Below are 14414 nucleotides of genomic sequence, written 5' to 3'. Positions count from 1 at the left end.
TTTTCCAGCTGCTACAGTATGGCAGACATGTTATTATTACTACCCAATACACTATACATCCTCCGTCTCATTCATTCTTTGAGAAGTGTTCTTTTCTACAGCCGTACCTTATTTTGTACATGATTGTTTCTATTCCTCTCTCACCCCCAGAAGTCTGATTTAAAGATGTGCAGTCTATGGTTCTAACTTATCTATGAAATAATATCTTACATGCTTAGAAACTATGACAAATTTATTATAGAACGTTTTTTGCTTTTTAACTACAGCTCTCTGCTGCTCCTCAATCTGTCACTCAGCAAAAGAGACAGGACAGGGATAGCTATGCACACCTCCTCTACTTCCTGAACTTAAACAAGCTCCTTTATTTCCTGTCTTACATTTGGACAAACTGATTAATCCAGGTGTGTCTGACTCTGACCTCAGTAATCAATGGTCAGACACACATGGATTAATCAGTTTGTCCAAATGTAAAACAGGAAATAAAGGAGCTTGTTTAAGTTCAGGAAGTAGTGGAGCTGTGCATAAAGCCTATACTGGAATCACTATCAACTCAAAGTCTCTAGTTTTCTCGCTAGGCACTTGTTTGGAAAAGAAATCCTCAGTGGGGTGTGAAAAAGTCAAATAGAGCTCTGGTGGGTGATGTCACGATGTGATAAATAATTTTCCAGGGCACCTAAGGACATTTGACTTTTTCTAATTTTTCCATGTGTTTTCCAGGACACGTGGGAACCCTGCAAGAATCCATCTAAATTGTCCTCCACAAAGCCAATACCATGGTTAAGTATTGAGGTCACCTAGTGACCCTAGTACACTTACTAGTTTGTGAAGACAGTGGATTGCATTAACCCATCTTGTGTTGTGTTTAAATACATTATCCAGTTTCTAATCTTATACATGAAACCACAAAAGCACACTTAAATGTTTGATTCCTTTATTTAAATGGGTGAACGTTGTAGGGCTCTACAGTTACCAAATGCTGTATATCATCATGAACAAATCAAGGGTTGGCGTATAATTCTTTTAGCATTCTGAGTAACACGGTTAACATTTAAGAACATGCACTTAATACACAATTGCATGAAAAAGTACAATATAATATGATGATCAATTAACTAAAATGACATGACAGTACTGAGCGACAAAACAACCCCAAGACAATCTTTTTCTTCTTGCTGCATGGCTCACTTCTTTCTTCCACCTCTTTCCTTCAGTGCCAAGTGAATGATTGAACCATTGTTCATGTTGTAATAAGCCAGTGAGTTGGAATCCTTGATGAAAATGCCCTGAGAAGTAACAAAAACACAACAAAATGAACATCATCTGTCATTTAGATTTATGTAGATGAGACATCACAAGTCCATACAAGCCGAAAAGAAAAGGTTACCTCATACTGTAGCTTCTGTTTTCCCGCTGGCATGCCTGTTGCTTCATGGATTTTGACTTTAATAACAGACACCTGTGGAGACATCGGATTTGCACGCCCATGAGAGTACAGTATGTGCACACAATCACTTTAAAGAGAGAAACGTTAGGCCAGCATCTGCATACCTGGTCTGTGAGTGGGACGGTGAAATTCAGCACTTGGCCGTTCAGCTTCCATTCAGTCTTGTCCTGCATGTTGGGAACCTGCACTTTAACTGCCACGGGACCCTAGAGAGGAAAATAAATCTGATTAAAAAAGAGCATATTGCAGCAAGACAGTTGATGTTACAGTCCCAATGAGCATTTTGACCATATCTAGTACTGCTAAAGGCCCATACTGATAGAGGTTACCTTATCAATGGAAAATAAGGACATTGCATTAGTTAGCCATCTCACACACAAAGGCCCAGGTCATTCATGTGCTCACATACACATCTCATAAAAACTAATCCAAAACCATCCATAACATCTATTTTGTTGTTGTATTCCTTTGTCTTTATATTTAAGGAACCTGTAAAAATATTTGGCTGAGAATGAAAGTATGAATCCTTTATTTTGAAACGTGCAGATCATAAATTGCACCACTAACCTTTAGAGAGAGAGAGAAAAAAAAACACTGACATATTACATTGCTCTTACAAACCTTATTTCTACGAAGGAACTCCTCCTCTGGAATGAGGCTGTCCTCTGACTTCATCTTCTTGCTGACTGGCTCGTCCTCATGAGGTGGGGGTGGGTGGGAAGGTGGTGCAGGAGCAGAGCTTGGCGGCTGTGGTACTGGAGGAGCTGGGACAAATGCTGGGAGAAGAAGATATGAATTTAAAAATCATAATTGATTTGCCGGATTTATTTCCTAGGGAATGCATATTTATATTTAAATGTCAGTGAGTGATGTATGGAAACCTTTCCCTTACCAGCTGGAACAACCATGGGCGGTGGTCTCGGGGCCATGATGTGGGGTGCTGATTGTGGCATGGGGACCACATTGATGCGGGGAGCAGAAATCATAGGAGGCATTGGTGCTATGACTTGTCCTGGGGCAAGGCGCACCACCGGAGCCACGGGCGGTCTTGGAATCACAGGTACAGCAGACAACAGGGTGGTACGGACTGGAGGGGCCATCTGTTGACCAGCACATTAGTGGATTATGTGATGCATACGTACAAAGAGGATGTATTCAGGATGAACTATCATTCTAAAAAGACAGTTACTCACAGAAGAGGGTGGACGAGGCACGGAAGTGATAGGAGGACTGGGTTTAGGCATACTAGGTGCAGAGGAGGGCATGGGAGGCTGGTGATGGATTTCACTTGGCTTGCTTGGGCCGATTTTCTCCTTGGTATCATCCTCTCCCACCAGCCCTTTGGCCTTGTGGATTGCTTCGATCTGCTCTTGCAGCGTGATGTTGGCCTGTGCTGCCTGCTGCGTACGAGCCATGCTTCCAGAGTGGCCATCCCATGTAACCTGGGATGGGAGGACGAACGCAAACGTTACGGCCAAAACACAAACTTAAAGAAACAAGCTGATTGTAAACACTGCTGCGATGACTCGACTTCATTCATCTCAAAGATTCTGATGATGACTGTTCTCACCTTCTCCTCTGGCTTCTGGATTTCTTCTTCACCAATCTTCTTACCGATGGCCGTCTCTTCCACACCGAAGATATCGGTACGCCTCTCGGCCAGCTGTTTCAAGCTGCTCTCGATATCCAATCCCGGAGCATAGACTTCATCCTCCGTCTGCCTCTCTTTGATTATGCGGTCTCTTTGCTCCAGCCAGCGTGGATCCAGCAGACCAATACGCATGTGCTCTTGCATCTTGCTGGCTGGGATCTTTTCACCAGTAATTGGTGAGATGAGGTACTCGTCAGTAGGTGCAAGTTGTGGCTGAGGCTTGGAAGCTGGGAGGCAAAGACAGCATTGGATCAGCACATGTTGTACATGTTACTAACGTCTTACTCGGTGTGTCGCCTTATCTAAAGAAGCATGAGTTACCTTTGGGGTCGTAGTCTTTGCGAATAATAACTTGGTCTGGAGTTGGGGGCAGTGGGGGTGGCATCGGGTTGTCTGGTGGCAGTGGAGCCTTCATATGGTCATCATCGTCATCAGATCCCTGGTGAATTCAGGAGGAAAAGAACAGTGTTTAACATAAATTCATTATTTATTTATTTTTTATCAACCTACAATCAGGGTTCCTACACATTTGGAATTTCAAAATTCCATACTTTTTCCCAGACCCTAATTTCCAGACTTCTCTGTAAAAACATTCAAATAATTTGTGACTTTTGAGTATTTAGATGTGTATCATGTAAATAAATTATGCAATTAATCATTTGTTTTCATTATTCTGAATTTGTATTCCATTATGTCACCAAATAATTCCAGGAGATTGTAGCTAGGTACAATAGCGCATACAAAATAATTAACCCAAATGAATTCAGATAAGACCAAACCCAGATAAGTATTAAGATAAATAGTTTCCATTTTCCATACTTTTCCAGACCTGGACATGTATAAAATCAAATTCCATACTTTTCCATACTTGCGTACTAGGAACCCTGTACAATCAATCGGTGCATAACTGTGGTCATGAATTCTCTCATCATTTCTTACCTCATCCATATCTTGCACTTGTGTGTCTTGATCAGGTTGTGAGGGATGGCCATCGTTCCGATCCTCCCGTTCATCGTCTTCATCCTCACTCTCCACCTCCATCTCCACCTCCTCGCTCTCTCCATACTTCTCGTAGCGCTCCTGGATCAGGATGCGAGCACCAAGCTCCTCTGGTGTGGTGGGTGGTGGGAAGTGACCTGGGGGGGGGGGGGCAGAGACACCAATAGAAACACATTAATGGCATTGACATTTAGGGAGTTCTGTGTGTTTTAAGTTGAGAATTACTGTGGTTACATTACCTTGTTCGTTGGGCTGGAAATCAACAGTCTCAACCACTACAAAATCATGCCAGTCGATTTGGGCATACGCCACCCGTTCCTTCTCTCGTTCCTCCTCCTCCTTCTTCCTCTCACGCTCCTGGAACTTCGCCCACTCGACACGGTATCTAACCTGATGGTGGAGCAGCGGGACAGCTGATCAACATCGGCAACATGCTATTAAATAATTACTGAGAACATACAGAAACATTAGAGAAGCAGACAGATTACCTGGTCCATAACCTCTCTTGGATTCTCAGCCTCTTTCTTCAGCTTGGTGAGTAGGCCTTTGGGAGGGATCAGAATCTAAAGGTGAAGATGGACACAGTTTAGCGTCGCCACACAAACAAAAGGGTAATGATAATGTCAAAGGCACAATTTGTCAGGTCACCTTAGTGTATTGCTCAACCAGTTTGGTGAAGTAGTTGAAAAGGCTGTGCTGTGGTCGCAGAAAGTCAAACTGGTAGTTCCTCTGTTCTTTCTGCATGAGCTGAGTGAGAAATTGCCGGCCATTGCGAGCAACGAACTGGGCAGTGAGCTTGACCACATCCAGGTCAAATGCTGAGATAGAAGGGGGATCTGCAATGAACTCAAACTCAGGAGGTGGCTCTTTGGGCACCACTGTCTCCTGAATCACCTGCACCTATGGAAAACCATGACAGATTAGTCGTTATAATCAAATACTGTAGTAACAGTTGTAATCAAAAAAAAAAAAACGAGAAGAGAAGCAGCTGATTGATATGAAATACTATGTCTTACCTTTTGGGGAAGCTGCTGGGCCTGCTGCATTGCCTGCTGCATAACCTTGGGCACAGCTGCAGATGGTTCCTGTGCTTTGCCCTCCTTAAATTCATTGACTTTGTGACGGTAGTAGGCATGGTAGGGGTCATTGGGGTTGAGGAAGTTAAATTTGGGATTGTTGATCTCATTTTGACGGATTCTTGCTTCAAACTCAGGTCCATTCCTGTGAAATGACAAGAATTTAGATGTATAATTGGCATAAAATCCATCTGAGATTAAGACATTAGGCTATATGTAACAGTGGGATTACATGATTGGAGAAATGTGCAGTAACCAACCTGGCCACAAAGCTGGCTGTCTTGTCAACGATGTTTCGGACCTCAGGAGGTGGATATATGATGCCGACAATGGGCTTAGTGGCTGGGGTTTCCTCCACTGGTCCTTCATTCTGTTGACAAAATTCCCAGTTTACATCACAAGATTCACACTTCATCATAAAGTTGACTACATTAGCACTGCGTGTAGAGCACTGGTATGACCTTGTTATAAAACATCAGATTACTACATATTAGCTTTAGCTCCCTCAACAAGTCAGCTCACCACAATGACTGCTATTCATGCCTGTTTTTCATGTACTGTGCCGTTATGCCCCTACACAACAGAGGTGAAAATGACTATGAAGCAGCATCATTGGAGAACTCATTGGTGACCTAGATAAAGAAATGAACGGGAAACTACGGTCTATCTGTGGTACAAGGAAACGATTGCATTTAAATTTCATCAATGGTAACCATTGGAAAGAAATATTATTACCCAGTTTTCAAGAGTGTACACTTTTAATCATTTTCACAAGCAAACCAAAAGCGCTGCTGCTCCGCTGCGTAAAGTTAACCACGGTCCAAAAGGCTAATGGCTCCCTAGTGTTTGGTTAACGTATGTGAGTAGCCTATGCTAATGACAAACTTTATACCGTGGGGTGGTCAGTCCACATAGACATTACGTAATCTATAACCCACATTCAAATAAACTATTCAAACACAAGGTGTAAGTAGTCAGTTGTTGATATCGCCGTAGTTAGCTACAATGCTAACATTAGCTAAGTTGAGCGGCGTCGTTACCTTATTGTTGGGCTCCGGTTGAACTATCTGAACAGGCCCAGGCGGCATGGCTGCGGTTTTCTGTAACGCAGGAAGTTACCTGCAAACGCCAAACAACAAGATAGTGTGTATTGAAGTTACTATTGTAACACTGTAGGATTTTCAAAACGCGGTCTCTGATAAACTTTTAATCCTAAATTCGCTGTGGTCGGGCACTCACTGCGTCGCGCTGTCGTTGACCCCAATGGAGGTGTATTACTTCCGGAAACAAGCCCGCAATGCATCATGGAACTTGTAGTTCTTTTGCGGAGGTTGCCAAGGAGACTCGACGTCAACAAGCTGCACCCAGTCTCCCTCATTGCTGTGTGGTGGTAGACCGTATGTGGCAGACATGAGTGAGCTGCTGGGTCGTCAGGACTGTATCGAAAGCCTCCGGAGAGACCTGGTCGACCTTCAAGGTGCGATAGTGGACGTGTTCTCCAGAACCGGACCGGTCCGCTTCCCTTCCTGGAAGTTCCCTGATAAACCCTCCTGCAATCTGGACATGGTGGCTCTGCTGGGGCAGTATGACTTTGTGGATGGGGAGGATGCATTCAACCAACACTCTCACATTGTTTTACTGGAGCTCATGATTGACAGGTAAAATGCAGTGCTGTTGATGATGATTAGAACTTTACTTTATTTGTTTATTTGGATCATGGGACAGTGCACATTAATGGACATAAAACATGTAAATGTGATAATTTCCATCTGGAGTCCCATAAACATAAAAACAGTTCAATGGCAATAGGCTATACATGTAGACAACAAAAGGACAACAAGACGACTATGACAATGTAAAACATATTGACAAACACGTTCCATGGGGGGACCATAAGAGTTTATGGGGAATAAAGCACATAAGTACTGGGTTAAAGTGCAGGAATGCATAGGTACCAGGTTGTATTGCACGATGCCCATACCATAATGTAAGTGCTAGATAGTATTTGCACAAGGCCCTACAGTGGCAGTGCACATCAGTTTAAAGTACCAGGTTGTTTTGCATGATGCCCATTACACGCAGTTGCACAAGCAGAAGTGTGTAGATATTGCACGAAATGTAATACATAATTGTAATTATGTAAGTACTACTAGAACCAAAATTATGTACACAAAAAACATTGTGTACAATTAACTGAAAAATATAAACTCAAATGGTGCCCCGGCAGTTGTTATACAGGTTACAGGTGGTCACATGTCTGGTTTGCTTGTAACCATGCTTTTAGTTTCCCCTTGAACATGGTAAAAGTGCTGCTCTCCCTAATTGTGACTGGGAGGTTATTCCAGATTTGCCCACCTTTTATAGATAAAACATTATGGCTAAAAGTGGTTCTTCTGTGTGTGATCTCAAGGTCAGGATCTCAAGGTGATGATGATGATGATGATGATGATGATGATGATGATGATGATGATGATGATGATTCATTCTTTCTCCTTCTCTCCTTAACCAAGATTGCTGCTTCTTCTACAAAGCTTCAACGCTCATATTGAGCAACTGCAGAGCTGCCAGAAGAGAGAGCAGCCTCAGCAGAAAGGATGTCTGTCAGTTGGTCTTGTTGTCAGAAACTACTGGAGTAATTTTGTACAGTTTGCCAACTTCAAGGTAGTCCTAGAGCTTAATTTAAGTTAAGATAAAAATAAATTCAAGGAATGCCAGAATGTCAACAGAGAACGGATTGATCTTAATGTTTTTCACCACTTTCTCCTGTTTTTAGGGGACGTTCAAAGACATTAGGAAAGTCACAAACCCAAAGACATCGGACCACGATGAGACAGAGACAGTTTCATCTGTTTACCACCAAATGAGCTCAAGGAGTGACAGCTACCTGTCTACCTGGTCTTCAACAAGCTCCTTTACAGTTTCGCCACAGAATCACACATCCACCGGTCCCACCCACAACACCCACAACACCCTGTGGCATCCTGAAGCCGACAGCCAGACCGTAGGCTGTCAGACAATCCAATCGTCCCTCGTTCCCTGTGACGCCTGTCATCGAGTGCAGTCTGCTTTGAGAAAGACGGGAGATGCTTTGGTGGAGCTGTTTCATAGCGAGGGGCTGCCCTCCTCTCTGCAGCCACTCTCAGCTGCCGTGGAGGACACTCTGGAGCTGGGACAAATGACAGCGGGGGACGTCGCTCAGTGGGCCAACGAGCAGCTCAGGGACATGCGCCGGCTGGCTAAACATTTACAGGATGTACGCGGTACAGTACGTCCGCTTAAAGACAGACTGGCGGCGGCAGAGACGGAGAGGGACAGATTCAGGTCTCAGCTGGAAAAAGCACGAAAAGACTTCAAGAAAGAAATGGAAAAACACCAGGCTACCATTATCCAGCTGGAGTTTTCACTGCACAGGGCACAGAGGTCCATGAAAGAAACAGAGCAGAGGCTACTGGAGGAGCAACATCAACTCAAGAGAGGTGCAGTAAACTCACTGATGAATATGATGGGATGGGAACTCACTGAGATCACAGTTACTGAAATCGGTGCCTTTTGCGTCCCCAAGAAGTAATCAGTCATAAAAATGATGATAACAACAAATTAATATGTAATTTAAAAATATAAACATTACCATGACTTCTCTCCTTACTATAACATCAAATTAAAGTCAATTAGATATCATTTCAAATAATTAAAATGACTTTATGCTGATGAGGGTGAGGTTTTTGGCCTGTCCCTCACTGTTGTTGTACGTCAACAGGACTTTTAATTTGTAAAATGTTGGGAAAATGTTAAAATGTTTACATTTACACATTGTTTTAAGTATGATCTTATTGTAAAACAGTGTTTTTGGTAATAATATATATTAATTATTATAAATATTTACCAATTTATCGGTGTCCCCTGATTTTATGTCAACCCTGTTACCCTAACCAAAAAACCCTATCAAATTAATGGTATATTCCAGATTTGACATGATTGACAGGAGGTTGCATCATCTCTGACCCAGGATGCTAACAGCTCAGTATCTCTATCTTTGTTTTTTCTGAAACAGAGTCTTTGTCTTTGGAGGAGAGTAATTCCAGACTAAAGGAGAAAGTAGAAGTGCAGCAAGCTACATTACAAACACTTGGTAAGATTTAATCCACCATCATGCTACAAATGCTTTACAGAATTGTATGTAATAAATTACACACAGAAATAACCTGGTATGCTGTATGATGGATCGTTATATTTTGTGGTAGAATGTGAAAAGCAGTCGCTGCAGGAAAAAGTGGAGGCCTTGCAGTTAGAGGAAGAGGCCTGCTGTAAACTGCAACAAAGGATCCAGCAACTAGAGAGAGAAACCTCTGAAACTCAAGTCCTCCTGGATAAGGAGAAGGCCAAGTACCACAGCGCTTGTCGTCAGCAGGAGGTCAGTGTCCCGGAAAACACTGGATCTTTTTTTTTTTCATCCAGAGAAATTTTAGCCTTTTTCTTTTCTTTTTTTTCATTTGTTGTGCATTCAGTCAATGCAGGAGAAGCAGAAGTCTTTGCTGGAGAGAGTGAATGCTCTCGACGAAGAGTGCGAAGAGCTACAGATGCAGTTAGGAGAGAGAGAGGAGAGACAGATCGAGCTTCACAATAAGCTGCAACAGATGTCAGAAGAGAAGGAGCAACTGCAGGCTCAGCATGCTCAACAGCAGGTATAATACTGGAGCCTTTACCCATAATCATACACATAATAAACGCTTTAAAGGTACATTGTGTAGGAATTACTCCCATCTAGCGTTGTGGTTGTATATCGCAAGCAACTCAATCATATTTTGCATGCTGCATTCACGTGAAATTGGGCAGACGGCAGGCGGACGACAGCCGCATAAACAAGCCTCTATGTAAACAAGTGGTCCGTCAGCACGAGGCAAAACAATACACGTGACAATATGTTGTCATGGTGATGTCGTATTGTTTACCTGACCCACGTTTTACCGGCTTTCTCTGGACTTCTGTGACTAAAATGACATCTTGGTTGTTACTGACGGCCGTCTGCCCGACTGCAGGTGAATGCAGCATCAGTGTAACGCTCCATTCCTCCTCACTGCGTTACCACGGTGACTTTTCACAGACGCCACCTCGACCTGAGCCGACAGCTCCGGTGTCTCCGCTAAGTTTCCGTGGTTTCCTACCGTCACGCTGCCACTGAACGTAAAAACATGGCGACACCACATGGCAGCCAGCACCGAGCTTACCCGCTCCATGTAGATATGAATGATATGAACGGCTAATTCAGAGCTGAAAGGAACACTTCAGTTTGTTGATGGGGGGATTACTGGTTAATGAAAAACAGACTTTTGAACCAAATAATCGATTTTCGTGAATAGATAACAGGAGAAGTTACACAATGTCCCTTTATGCTCATGATTATATGTCTTTTTTTCCCCCCACAACAGGACATGCGTTTAGAGCTTCAAAAGGAGAAGGAGACTCTAGAAACAAACACAGGCCATCTCAAGAACAGTGTGGCTGAGCTGAAGGAATACGTGCAGGCTCTAAAGGAAAGGGAGAGGCTGTTGGTGGCGTTCCCAGAGCTCAGCCCCTTGGCTCGGGCCCAGCCACAGAGTAGGCATAGTCACTCAATATTTGTCTATGTATATAGGAAAAGTCGAGTGTGACTCTTGTATTCAGCTATTTATTAGCCACCTGCCTGCTTCCTAGAGTAACTTTGAATGCCAACATATTGTTCTTTGCATCTTTACAAGGTACAGGAAATGTGCTTTTGGATATGGAGCAACAACTGCAGGCAAATAGCATTCGTATAAAAGTTCTGGAGCAGGAAAATGCCACTCTACACACCAGCCTTGAGAAACTGAAAGACAGAGCACGACATAATGCTGCAAGGGTAGGCTGGATTTGGATTTTTTTATGTTACACAATATGAACTAATATACTACAAATATTGGTTTTGTGGATGTGGGATTATGAGTGTATTAAACTAAACTTTATATCATCAGGAAGCCTGGGCCCTGCAGACCACACCAGTGGAAACACAACAAAATCACTTGACAATGATGCAAAACAGCCCTCTGTAAGAACTCTCTCCTCTTTTAGTTCAAATGCTGCAATCTGCCACAAGCAGCACTAAGCACCCATTTTATAAATGATTAATCATCATAATACTGTGTTTCCATCGTTGCTTTCTTGTGCTGGCTTCTTTGTTCCTCAGGCAGAGCAGCAGTGCAGCACGGCTGGGGTACAGTAACAGAGAGAAGGACGCAAGAGCAGGGGAAAGTGGTCGGGAGTCAGCCGAGTCAGAGGATCGTGTGTCCGCTGCCGCTGCCTCCCCCTTGTCCCTACAAATTCACCTTCAAACGCTCCACCTCAACACTCCACGCTCCGCTGCTGCTAAAAGCTACTCAGAAACACGCAGTGCGTTTCTCCTTTCGCACCCCAGAGGCCTGAATAAGAGGAGAAAATGAAACCCTGAGGGCATTTATGCCTGGACAGTTTTGCAGTCTTAGAGAACACAGCTTTGTGTAAGGAATTTTGGTAAATAAAAAACGATTATTTTCTACATACCATGGTGTCTTATTGTCGATTTATAACATGCTACTTTTACATTCTCATTGTGTACACATTACACATTTCTGCAATACTGTTCTGTTATATGGTCTGCAGCTAAGAAAGAAATACAGAAATTGCAACTGGTTCAAAACAGAGCTGCTAGACTGGCACTTCACTGCTCAGCTGATATGCACTCCCGACTTTCCTGGTTAGTTGAAGTTAAACTCAGCTACGACATCCTGATCTTCTTTTAGAAACATCATATTTAATCAGACACCTGAATATTTTTTTAACCAGTTATTGAAGACTAGAGACATACATAACCATTACACCAGAAATGCCAGCTCTGGTTACCTGACTTCCAACTCCCAGAATTAATCTACTCAAACACTCTGTTATATGTTGTTCAATAATGTCCGGGTTCTCTTCACCTCCTCATATATCTCACTCACAAAACAAATGAACTTTTAAAAAACAACCCAAGGCTCACCTAATGCAGCTGACCATATGACTGGGAATTCATTATTGGTATTGAAATTAGGTTTATTATGATAGTAGTGACAGAAAATATATTACAAATGTAGGGTATTAATATATAATATATATTAATCATGATGTTTTTGATATATTGTGGTAGTATGCATGCATAAATTGATGTGTGTGCGTGTGTGTCTACATATGTATTGTTGTTTTTATTATAAGTGAAGTGTAGTTATGATTGGAATGTATGATTGATGTCTGGGTATATGATTGATATAAGAAGATTAGTGGTCGCCAAGGCGGCAGCTAATGGGGATCCACCTAATAAACATTAAACAATTGTATGTACATACTCTTTATCTCAAATATATGTACACAAAACAAATACAGTACACTTATTTCAGTCCTTGCTCTATTATGTTTCATGGAAATTCTATATCAGGTTTCTGGAAAGATGATATCCTTCTCAAACAAACATGTGTGAATCTGAATGGGAGATCTTCATAGCAGATGACTAACATGCTGCGGAGTAAAGGGGTGGTGTGTGTACGGTCTTGAATGTCACACAAACAATGACACGGAGACAGATGTGCAGTCTGACTAGGTCGGGCAGTGCGAGTTTCCATGGGAACACAAGTGCATCCAGGATTCACAGCAGCATTCATGCTCCGCTGAATCACATCACATCAGTCCTTTTTATTTTGTGTCTTATATAATATAATTTGTCACCAGGACCACACACTGTGTACATGGGTGTGAGTTGTTTCCTTTCATGCACCACACATGAGGAGGGTTTTTGTTTGGCACTGGTTATCTGAGATGCCCTGAGCTCAGTTGTGTAATCTGAGTCTAGTCCAGGAGACTTGTGCTTCTGTCAGAGATGTTAGAGTCAGACGCTTGTATTACTGTACTGCAAACACCTGATTAGTCGCACTAATCACCTTAGTATCAACACTCGGATCTCTCAGCAGCACCACCTGAATGAGCACATGCTCGATTATTTGATTTACTTAACAGACAGCTCATGACCTAAGGGTTAATCTCTAAATTGGGTTAACGATACAGCTGTGTCATCAAGCATGTAATCAGCTCTCTCAGCCAGTGCCTAAGATGTCAATGAGATATGCATTGACTTCATGTGTTATATTATTTGTTCCTTTTCATTATCTGTGTACGTTTCTGCTTTTTTTTTTTTAATGTTTGGTTATGTATAAGTGACCCAAAGTGAATTGAAATAGAAATTGCTTTCATGATTTATGCTTCACTAAATATGAGAGGATTGATTCTCTGAGATGAAAATGAATTGAGGCTACTCCACAATTTAGATTTTTGTAAATGCTGCTTCAAAACATTTATTTTTCATTTAATTACACAGTCATTGCATTTTATACAGACATACACAACAACAGAAAGATCTGAGACCTTAATGTGCAAGTAGAGTACGATGCTATTCAGAAGTAAGAAAAGAAGTGGATTGTTTCTAACTGTGCTTCCCGGCACAAAAAAGACAGAGAAGGAGGTGAGAGAACTTTCAGCCTAAAAAAAGCACCACAGTATTAATATCTGTTGCTGGCCTTGACATCAAAAGCATGTGACACAAAATTACCAGACAATAGTTTTCAAATGGTGTGCAAAGTTGTACAAAATTCTCCTGAACCCGACTCCTTTTTGTAACTATGCCAAAATGCCTCAGACTGTACATTCTCCTCCGTGTTTGTGTTTTGGTTTAATAATTAGAAAGCATGAAGTCCCGTATAAGAGTTTTTTTTGTTTTTTTTTAAATCTAACATACACATAAATTAAACAATTTAAACCATTCAGACTACTTTAGCTTTGGAAGTCAGTCTGCATTGATAATAACATGTTTAAGGCCATTGGTTTCTTATGTAATACATGCAAAAACAAACTGGAAAAAAAAAAAACAGAAATGAAAAAAAAAAGTGTTTTTGACTGAAAAAAAAAAGTTCCATGTTGGTTCATTAGCATTGTGGACTGTGTGGGAATGTTATCTCTATAATATGAGTGTTCTCACATGTGTGCCTTTATCTGATCTAGGTCAAGCTGCCGACCGGCGACAGGGACTGCTCCAAATCTGCTGGGATTACAGAGGCCCATCAACGTCTGCCTGCCTGTCCATATTTCACCCTGTGTGTGAAGAGTCCAAATGTGCTTGATTTATATACCCAATAATCTAATGATCTATCAGGTTATCTCAGGATATCAGTCA

General features: G+C 42.1%; 2 protein-coding genes across 2 annotated transcripts; one reads left to right on the top strand and one right to left on the bottom strand.

The window, feature by feature from the left end:
* Positions 1-930: 930 nt before the first annotated feature.
* Positions 931-6446, bottom strand: sf3a1 (splicing factor 3a, subunit 1). The gene is made up of 16 exons (XM_085787593.1): positions 6410-6446; positions 6211-6289; positions 5431-5540; positions 5111-5315; positions 4743-4994; positions 4583-4657; positions 4334-4484; positions 4035-4231; positions 3417-3534; positions 3015-3322; positions 2638-2886; positions 2337-2544; positions 2066-2220; positions 1549-1650; positions 1385-1456; positions 931-1283 (listed from the first exon to the last, which is right to left on the bottom strand). Exons 2-16 carry the CDS (start codon positions 6256-6258, stop codon positions 1182-1184), a joined length of 2352 nt encoding a protein of 783 aa, XP_085643719.1. The 5' UTR covers positions 6259-6289; positions 6410-6446; the 3' UTR covers positions 931-1181.
* Positions 6447-6472: 26 nt separating this feature from the next.
* On the top strand, positions 6473-11786 carry ccdc157 (coiled-coil domain containing 157). The gene is made up of 10 exons (XM_085787592.1): positions 6473-6828; positions 7681-7831; positions 7944-8646; positions 9222-9299; positions 9412-9581; positions 9676-9852; positions 10597-10765; positions 10906-11045; positions 11158-11231; positions 11370-11786. The coding sequence occupies exons 1-10, from the start codon at positions 6581-6583 to the stop codon at positions 11620-11622; spliced, it is 2163 nt and encodes a 720-aa protein (XP_085643718.1). The 5' UTR covers positions 6473-6580; the 3' UTR covers positions 11623-11786.
* The last annotated feature ends 2628 nt before the right edge of the window (positions 11787-14414 follow it).

The sequence above is a fragment of the Trachurus japonicus genome, chromosome 9 (assembly GCF_045865225.1).
Source record: "Trachurus japonicus isolate A0001 chromosome 9, Traja_1.0".
Lineage (NCBI taxonomy): Eukaryota > Metazoa > Chordata > Actinopteri > Carangiformes > Carangidae > Trachurus > Trachurus japonicus.
Note: the sequence above shows the minus strand (reverse complement) of the source record. Positions and strands in the feature narration are given on the sequence as shown.

What these genes read in the sequence shown, in the direction of transcription:
- ccdc157 (XM_085787592.1), top strand. Translation starts at nt 6,581, where the DNA reads ATGAGTGAGCTGCTGGGTCGTCAGGACTGTATCGAAAGCCTCCGGAGA. An exon ending in CTGGAGCTCATGATTGACAG is followed by an intron (nt 6,829 to 7,680) that starts GTAAAATGCAGT and finishes TCCTTAACCAAG; the next exon opens with ATTGCTGCTTCTTCTACAAA. An exon ending in GCAACATCAACTCAAGAGAG is followed by an intron (nt 8,647 to 9,221) that starts GTGCAGTAAACT and finishes TTTCTGAAACAG; the next exon opens with AGTCTTTGTCTTTGGAGGAG.
- sf3a1 (XM_085787593.1), bottom strand. Translation starts at nt 6,258, where the DNA reads ATGCCGCCTGGGCCTGTTCAGATAGTTCAACCGGAGCCCAACAATAAG. An exon ending in ACAGCCAGCTTTGTGGCCAG is followed by an intron (nt 5,316 to 5,430) that starts GTTGGTTACTGC and finishes GTCATTTCACAG; the next exon opens with GAATGGACCTGAGTTTGAAG. An exon ending in TGGTTGAGCAATACACTAAG is followed by an intron (nt 4,658 to 4,742) that starts GTGACCTGACAA and finishes CTTCACCTTTAG; the next exon opens with ATTCTGATCCCTCCCAAAGG.